The sequence below is a fragment of the Malus domestica genome, chromosome 03 (genome assembly GCF_042453785.1).
Source record: "Malus domestica chromosome 03, GDT2T_hap1".
Taxonomy (NCBI): domain Eukaryota; kingdom Viridiplantae; phylum Streptophyta; class Magnoliopsida; order Rosales; family Rosaceae; genus Malus; species Malus domestica.
In genome coordinates, this window is record NC_091663.1 from 8,163,812 (window position 1) to 8,172,742 (window position 8,931).

The 8,931-nt window shown below is 39.4% G+C and overlaps 2 protein-coding genes across 2 annotated transcripts; one reads left to right on the forward strand and one right to left on the reverse strand.

Moving 5' to 3' along the window:
- Positions 1–1,071: 1,071 nt before the first annotated feature.
- Positions 1,072–3,327, forward strand: LOC103418810 (uncharacterized). Its single transcript, XM_008356921.4, has 4 exons — positions 1,072–1,553; positions 1,824–1,946; positions 2,187–2,348; positions 2,503–3,327. Exons 1-4 carry the CDS (start codon positions 1,414–1,416, stop codon positions 3,041–3,043), a joined length of 966 nt encoding a protein of 321 aa, XP_008355143.2. The 5' UTR covers positions 1,072–1,413; the 3' UTR covers positions 3,044–3,327.
- Positions 3,328–3,364: 37 nt separating this feature from the next.
- LOC103418809 (U-box domain-containing protein 33-like) lies at positions 3,365–8,931 on the reverse strand. Its single transcript, XM_008356919.4, has 7 exons — positions 8,341–8,931; positions 7,876–7,994; positions 7,208–7,317; positions 5,811–6,300; positions 4,869–5,420; positions 4,048–4,770; positions 3,365–3,747 (listed from the first exon to the last, which is right to left on the reverse strand). The coding sequence occupies exons 1-7, from the start codon at positions 8,738–8,740 to the stop codon at positions 3,565–3,567; spliced, it is 2,577 nt and encodes an 858-aa protein (XP_008355141.1). The 5' UTR covers positions 8,741–8,931; the 3' UTR covers positions 3,365–3,564.

Consider the following 8,931-nt stretch of genomic DNA (forward strand, 5'->3'; position numbering starts at 1 on the left):
TCGAAGCAAATCATCTTTACCCCTACATTTCAAACCAAAAAAAGAAAATTACTTTCTTGAGTTTTCATTTTTTGGTTTCAGTTTTTATTAAAAGTAATTTATCAAACAAGATTTTATTTTTCAGTTTTTAAAATAGTGAAAATTGAAAATCAAAAATAAAAAACTGAAAACAAAATGTTTGTCAAACACCAGAAGAAAAACCTGATCTGTAGCCATCGATTGGTCGCTTTGACGATGTCAACTTTATACTACTCGACGGATCAGATGTTCCTAATCTTCAATTCCCAACCATAAGCAACCTATGATTTTTTAATTAAATAGAAGCGGTTAGCCGGTGTTCAAATGATATTTTAGCAACGTCATTGTCACACAGTGCATGAAAGTGGCAAGTGCAAGAGGTGTACAGCTCCACCGTTAAATATGGGGCAAAATTGCCCACAAGATGCAAATTTCTTTGCGGTCCTCACTTCAAATTCAAACCAAAACACCGCCCCTTCTGCACTAATGTATGTAGACAAATCAGATGGTGACTTCACATCCTCGTTAGGGCAACTCCACTCGTTTTACTAACCTACGGGCACTTCTAAAAATCTTTGTCTAGGCGCTAGATGGCTGGTCACTGTCCCGATTAGTCCTTAAGCGTTCGAAAATTAAGAAAGTGTGTTTAGACCCGCCCGCATAAACCGCCTAGGCACTCGTCTAGGTCATGACTCTCACTTAGACAAAAAATTGATAACTTTCATTTTGCATTTTAATTTTTCAATAAAATGTAAGAGACTTAATGAATACTTAGATGAAGGCTCATTATATGTTTGTTTCCCATGTTTTCAATATGTTCTAATACTTTATAACATATATGTCATTTTATTTTACAATTTATGTATCCCAATATAATTATATGTGTTTTGAAGTATAAATAGACACTTATTTATATAACATATAATAAATCTACTTAAATTCGTCTAGTCCGCCTAGGTCCCGCCTAGGCACTAGGTCCTAGCTCGCTGCTCGACTATAACCTAACGTCTTTTAGAACCTTGCATACGGGAGATAAATTTAAATTTGAGTGCAGTGAGCATAGCACACGACTCTATCCAACTTAACAAAACACACGTCTGCAAAATTAATTTAAACAACATTTGCTTTCAAGTTGGAAGTTTCAAAGCCTCCTCACGTCGGTTGCTACATCACTCAAACTTTGCAACTTTGAAATCTTCTCCCCCAATTAATTAACTTAAACAATTGACTTTTGTGACTCATTCTTCCAATATGATTACATATGGAATGGAAGTCTCACCGCCCTTTATTTGTTAGAAATTTGGTGTTGTATCTAATCTAAACGCCAAACTGGTATACAAGACTTTCTTCTTCTTCTTCTTCTCTCTTTCCTCTCATGTTTTCGGAAACTCAGAAATGTCGATCTTAAGCAACAATAGCAGCAGCAACGATGGAGCACCTTCATTTCATGAGTTCAAGAAACAAGCTTCTTTCTTCTTCAAGGAGAAGATCAAGACTGCAAGACTAGTCCTCACAGATGTTACACCAGCGCAATTGTAAGTTTCAATCAATCTTTTCTCTGGTGCGTAGCTAAGTTGGCTAGAACAGCGTGCTCCCGTTTCCCTCTGCAGCCAAGTTTGAATCCATCTCCTCATAGTTTAGATAAGATTAGAATATCCGCCTCCTCTCGTTTTTCTGATTTATTAGTTGAATTTTGTGAGATGGGATTTGGTGGTTTTTTTGTTGGTCTGGTTTTGGTCATGGAACTTCTTGGGACTTTGGATTCTGATGTGATGGACCTTTTCGTCGGTGTTTAATGTGTGAAGATTGACTGAAGAAGCTACAGATGGGAATCCATTGTCACCAGACACAAGGACCTTGGGTTCAATTTCAAAGGCTGCTTTTGAACTGGATGATTACACAAGAATTGTGGAGATTTTGCACAAAAGGTATCTGTTTTTTTTATTTTTTTTATTCACTCTCTCTCTCTCTCTCTCTCTGTTTTGTTTGGTACGGTTTTCTCTTCCATTCTTTTACTGTTTGATTCATTCAATCCAACAACTAGAAAAACAGGGAGGAGTGTTTGAGGAGAAAAATGAGTGTGGAAATTACTATCTTTTACGCTCGCTTGAGATTTAGTATACATGTAACTTTGGTGATTAATCTATGTTTTTGTAATTGTGTATCAGATTAGAGAAGTTTGAGAGAAAGAACTGGAGGGTATCCTACAATTCTCTGATTGTAGTTGAGCATTTACTTACTCATGGACCGGAAAGTGTTGCAGTTGAGTTTGAGATTGACAAAGATGTTATTGAAGAGATGGGAAGCTTTCAGCATATAGATGAGAAAGGGTACGTAATTCTGATATCATTTCCGAGAGCTGTTATTGGCACTTCAATACATAAGTCGTTCTTAACATCTTCTCGTCCATTTTTTGAACGGGAGGAGTGCAGCATGGCTTTGTGTACGAGTAATTTGTGAGAGGTCTAAATATTTAAAATGCAGATTCAATTGGGGCCTTGCTCTTAGAAAGAAGTCGGGGAGAATTTTGAAACTGCTAGAGAAAGGGCCTCTTCTCAAAGAGGAGAGAGACAGAGCTAGGAAGCTAACAAGAGGGATCCAAGGGTTTGGAAGCTTCTGCCAAAGATCATCTGGTTCTTCAGCACAAGGGATTCTTGGAGTTCAAACGTATGGAAGGTCTAATTCTCAATTTCTCTCCAGTGACGATGAAAACCAAGAGAATCAGTTTCCATCATCTGACGTCGAAGATTTTACTAAGAAAGTTGAAGAATCAAAGCAGAGCAACGGAAGCATTGCGATCATTGAGGCCGTCAAGGACGAAGCAGAGAAACCCGAAACTTCAAGTTTTAAAGAAAGCTTGGTTCCAGAGAAGGAAGAGTTAGAGAGTTGGAACTGCAAGGGAGAGTCTAACCCACTTTTGGGTGGTGAGAAAGATGTGTCTAGGTTTGAAGTTTCTGCTGAGAATGAACACCCCTTCAATGAAACACACAATCCAAGTGCTGCTTCATTGCTTGCTGCAAGTTAATGCACTCGTATAAAAAAGACCGTTTGTCAACTGATGTTCCTATTACGCTCCTAATCTCTGAAGGACGAGAACCAATTGTAATATCTACATCGAGAATTCAAGTATTGTATGCACTATTAGTCTAATTGTTTAGTGTGCAACTCGAAGAGTATGTTACTTACAAATAGCGTTTATAGTACGCAACCTGAACGCGCATATTTTTTTACACCAGTGAGCGGTTGAGATTATGACTAAATATACTCCATCTTGATGTTTCCCAATTTAGTAAACTTACAATTAAACCATGTCTTGGTGCATGCTTTAGCTAATACAGTCGTATCATTAGAAAACTAATCTGGCTATTTCAATAGTGTAATTGTATCTCGTTAACTTTACAATGCTTTCAAATTTTGGTAGCTTTTATAAAACAAGCACTTTCCCTATCATTGCATGATATACAATCGTTACAACGAAAATCTACACGTGTGAATGTCCGAATGAATGACATAGCGACGACATACTTACATGAAAGGACTGAGATTTCAAGTCTTGCAAAGCCAATCTTGAATAGCAAGCCGTAGGGCGTGGTTAGGAGTGAGATGCAAGTGACTCAATTTCAAATTGGTCATTGGAGAAGTTTCGCGACAATTTTGTAACCATCCACGCAAAGCTTCACCTTCGTAAGTGAAGCCATCAGCTGCCAACTGAGGGTCATGCATTATTTCCTGAAAACGATGAACAATGTGTGTCAGCCATTAAGTTGAAAGTTGTTTGACACCCTAGCTCTTATATTCAAGTTTAAAGCTTGGAGCTTTTTGGTGCATAAGCTACAATTGACTAGCTTAGTCCTGAGTCTAAATCATTGATCTAAATGTTTCTTGTGATAAGTTCCTAAGGCATGTCAAACAAAATTTCGGTTTAGGGCCTCACGGCACCTTCATGAATTAATAAACAGAAAACCAATTGAATCCGAGGATTAATAGAATTTGGAACATTAGCAAACGAGGGTAATTAGTATAACTCACCTGAAGGATCGGACACAAGAAAAAAGATGGCACTGGTCGCTCTTCCGAGGCATGCAACTGCTCCAATTCCCTCACTAAAGCTGGTGTAAGCTCTGGTCTTTCCCTACTATTCAATTCACAGCATTGCAAACCAAGATCTACCAATCGTGTTGCCACAGATATAGGCCATTCTCCAGCGGAAGAATCCAGGATTGATGCCAAGTTTCCACCTAAAACTGCCTTGCGCACCTCACCAGCTAAGCCAACTGGCGGCCGTCTGGTGACTAACTGCAGAATGATCAACCCAAAGGAATAAATATCAGACTTGTGCGTCAGGACTCCGATTCTCTGCACCTCTGGATCTGTGTAAGGAAAAGCACCCTTTGGCTCAGCCCCCCGGCGGAAACTTCGTGTGTAAAGATTGTCTTCAGTTACCAGCCTGCAAATCCCGAAATCACAGATCTTGCATCTGAGTTCAGAATCTAGTAGTATGTTTTGCGGCTTCAAATCACCATGGACAATCTTCTCAGGTTTAGATGAGTGCAAGAAGCAAAGGGCACTAGAGATTTCAGCAATTATCCGTGTTCGGGTCTTCCATGTCATTGGAGATATATTGCTTTTCCTAAAAAGATGGTCTTGCAGGCTCCCGTTTGATAAGTACTCGTATACAAGCGACCATGCTTCTGGACACACACCAAGCAAGGTCACAAGATGACGATGCTGTAATTTTCCAAGAACTTGCACCTGCAAGCAAAGCACAGAGAAAAACAAATATGAGCATCTTTTGAAGTGCCGTTGACATTAATCACCATATCAGCTTGACATATAATTGAGAGAGAGACCTCTTGCTGAAACTCGGCTTGTTCTTGCATGTTATGTGGATGCAACTTCCTTATGGCAACAGTTCTGCCCAGCATTTCCCCCTTATAAACACAACCATATCCTCCCTGCCCGATTTTAAAGCTCTCAGAAAAATTGCATGTTGCAGTCTGCAAATCTGACAATGAGAATTCCGCTAACTTGGGCAGTTCTTCAACAAACCCAATGAGCCCGTTGCAGTTTGCGGCTCCAGCTTGTCGATGATTTCTCCACCGCTCAATCCAGCGAAGGGCTTCCATCTTCTGTCTTTGAATACCCTGTTTTTCCTGCCAAAGAGTTGCAATCGAAGCCTGAATTTGCTTCACTTCCCCAGAAACTTCATCAACCCTTCGACTTGCTTCCTGTGCTCGGACGTCTAGAAGGGCAATATTTCTCATGGCCCTCCTTATCTCACCACTAATTTCTTCCTTCTCTTCCAAGAGTTTTTGTTCTTCCTCGATCGTGGTTCTCAGGGCATCCCCAGCCTCTTTTCTAAGCTTAACTTCTCGGGCACGGGCTAACTCAAATGCCTTGGCCTGAAACAGAGAAAAACAATTGTGAGTTAGGAGTAACTCACCAGATTCATGAATAAATTATTTCATTACAACATAGTTTTCAAGTTCATTAGATATAACCCACATATAAAATGTTTCAAATATCTTCTTTGCCAAGAAATTCTTAATCAGCAATTTGTGCTTACTAATCTTCTGAAAGTATTGAGAAGTTCCCTTCAATGCATAACACAAATTTATTTTTATCTTCACACTCATAGTCATAAACTTGAAAGTACGCAGGAAGTTCCCTTCATTGCATCAAACAAATTTATTTCGAGCATAACACTCTTGAAATGGATCATGTACCGTAACTTCTAGGATTCACAAACCAAAAATGTTAGTCCTTAAGAGGCAACATCAACTCGCAGTTACCTTGTTTATAGCATTCATAGCTTCTGATTCTAAACTTTTGCACTTCGATAGCTCTGCAAATGCCTTGTCCTTTGAGGTCTCAGCTTCTGTTGTAGCTTCCGTAAGCATACGATATAAGCTCTGTTCCTCAACGGTTAAATCAGAATCTGAGGACATCCTTACCTCAGCAGAAATATATCCAGAACCAGAGCTAGTACTTGTACTAGTTGAAGTATGAATATTGTAGGGTAAGCACGTATCTGTAGGACAAGCTAAAGTTGGCGATGCTTCACGGAGGTTCGTATTCTCTCTATTTTCAAACGATCCAGACCTCAAACTTTCTGCAGATGCAACCTGCAGTTGCCTACATGAGGTTGGAAAACTTTGGCCTTCTGAAGCATCTCTCGTCCAGACATGTTTCCCTTTGTTGATAAACCATATTTCACAGAACAATGGAGCACATTTGGCTGCATAATTTGCCTTGCTGGAGCTCTTTTTCACCTTCAGGCAACTATATTACAATATTAGAAAGACAACTCATCTACTATGCAATATTAATACAAATATAACGAATCATGTATTTGCAAAAGATACAGCATTCAAGTTTCATGAGAACAAAACCATGAAAACGTAAATTTCATTGCCTATCTGAGAAAGAAAACTTCAGAAAATAAAACTTCACAACTACATTTCATTTTGTTTATTGCTTAGTCAATTTACTTGCTCCCCCAGGGTGTGTTCAACTCCTACTTAGTGGAGTAGGAGTTGACCCCTGGACCACTTCCTTGGTAAGAACCGGCCTTGAGAGTTTGGGAGCACAAGGTGAATTCTTAAATACGTCCCTTAATAGCTAATACATAAAACTTGACAGAATAATAATTCGATATGTGTACAGAAAAACAAAAAACGAAACAAAAGTACTCACAAGACAGTTTTTGGATACATATACATCTTAAGTCAACAAAAAACACTTGAGCCCCACATGTCCACAGTTATTTATACTTGGCATTTTGTATTAAAGAACTTGAAACGAGGTTACGCATTGGGGTTTAAGTAAACACAGTTTTATTTTCTTTTCTAAGATGATGCATTCATGGTTGGACTGAAGACAGGGCTTTTGCTGAGGGTAAATATTTGTAGGCCTCATTTGCCTACCCTAAGGGAGGAGGGACGACCACTGGACCATAGCATAATCAGTTCCCAAATACATGTTTACCAATGTTTGAGGAAGCTCTTCGATATCCCCTATTTTTATTGCAGTACAAATAAGCTGGACAGCCAAGTTCGTGTCTGAGTGATTTGCAATTTTATGCAGACCACAGTATACAACCTAATTGTGCTTTTTTATAAGTAGGTTAACCTTCATAAGCAAACACTAGACTTCCGGTGGAAACTTATCCAACATATGCACCACTTACTTTTCTGGCACAGCTCCCATAACAAGCTTCCTAACACCATTTTTGTTGACCAACTCTACAATTCCTTTCTGAATTTCATCAGCTTCAACCATAACAATGCTTGCTTTAACCTGTAAAGCAAATGGTTACACTAATATACTTCTTTTGAATAATTTATTTACGCATGATATGCAATTTTAAATCAGTTATTATGCAATTATCATTTTAAGAAGGATAGTGCTATTCACACACCCAATTTTACCTCCCACGCACCCTTGTTAATTTTTGGCCATTGATCTTCAATTCGTTCGATCGGACTGCCAGAAATTGAAAGGGGTGTGTGAGAAGTAAAAAAGGGTGTGTGGATAGCACTACCCTTTACGAAATGTGGAATTTGCCTATTAGTTTTTCAGAAAAATTTAACATCGATGCTGAACTATCAAGGCTTTTTCAGCACCAATGAAGCAAAAAATAATATGTAAAGCAACAAAAACTTTGTTCATGAAGCAAAAAACTAGAGAGCTGAATAAGTGAACTAAAGGTTTTGCCAAATATGAAGAACATCAAAATGAGGGCAACTATGTTCAATTCTTCCCTAACGAACTGCGTAACTTTATACATGCTATGAAAGTAAACACAAAACGTAAAGATTGAATTAAGAAATCAAAAAAGAAAAACAAAGCACACACCTTTGCAATAGAGCAAGCCCTCAAATAATTTTGCAACAGCTTCATTTTCCGCTCCTTCTCCTCCCTCCTGAAAGCCGACACCACCTCGGCATTTGCCTGACCTGCGGGCAGTTTTCCTACTGCACCATCGATGTAATCATGATTTATATACAATTTCAAACAAATCAAAGAAGAAGAAGAAGAAAAAGGTCTCAGTCCACGTAGCAGACGCCTGAAATAAGAACTGAAAATGGTAGATCATAAGAACCCCTTTCTTTTCTCGGTCGCAAAATGGAGGGCGGCAGACAGAAGATAATTGACATTCCATTCACAACACATATATGCATAACATTTTTGAAGTACAATTCCTCAAAAACCATACAAGTAAAATAATTTCAATATGAAACTCATAGAATCAAGAAATATTAGAAGCTTTTCGCCATAAGTGAATAACTTAGAACCATTTTACCAGAGAGAGAAACTTACAGAGAGTTGGAATGTGCTGAGAAGGCTTATGAACATGAAGAAGACAAATTTCTTTACACCCAAAGTGCTTGAAAGTCCAACGAAGCAAGCTCAAAGCTTTCTCCACAGACTTCCCAACCGCCACGTGCACCTTGTCACCACCACCACCACCGTCTTCTTCAAAAATCTCAAGCGACTGAGAGGAGGAAGTCGCCGGCCGGTCAAACCCACGTCGGAAACTCACCGGAGAAGAGAACCCAGAAAGGGATTCCGCCACCGGGCCATGGTGCGGGTGCGAAGGCTGTACGAGCTCCATGGAAATGGAAGGGTGAGGCGGAGGCAGCTCCGCCGGTGGTGGCGGAGTTGGGGTCTGAGGTTTGTGGGTGTTGGTGTTGTTGGGAAGCAAGTGGGAAGGGCGCATGTGGGGATTGGAATTGATGATTAAAGGAGTGAGAGTTCGTGGAATTTGTATGGATTTGTTGGGAGTTCTTTGTTTCCAAGGGAGGCTTGACCATTGGTGCTGACTTGACAGTGACACTGGAAAATGTTGACGGTGGAGGGAGGAATTAGATTTTAATTTTTCTTCTGTTTTCAATCAAGATTGTTTTAAAA

Coding starts and splice junctions, on each gene's coding strand:
- LOC103418810 (XM_008356921.4), top strand. CDS start 1,414: ATGTCGATCTTAAGCAACAATAGCAGCAGCAACGATGGAGCACCTTCA. Junction 1,554..1,823: donor GATGTTACACCAGCGCAATT/GTAAGTTTCAAT, acceptor TAATGTGTGAAG/ATTGACTGAAGAAGCTACAG. Junction 1,947..2,186: donor GTGGAGATTTTGCACAAAAG/GTATCTGTTTTT, acceptor ATTGTGTATCAG/ATTAGAGAAGTTTGAGAGAA.
- LOC103418809 (XM_008356919.4), bottom strand. CDS start 8,740: ATGCGCCCTTCCCACTTGCTTCCCAACAACACCAACACCCACAAACCT. Junction 7,995..8,340: donor TCAGCACATTCCAACTCTCT/GTAAGTTTCTCT, acceptor TCGATGGTGCAG/TAGGAAAACTGCCCGCAGGT. Junction 4,771..4,868: donor AAGCCGAGTTTCAGCAAGAG/GTCTCTCTCTCA, acceptor CTTTGCTTGCAG/GTGCAAGTTCTTGGAAAATT.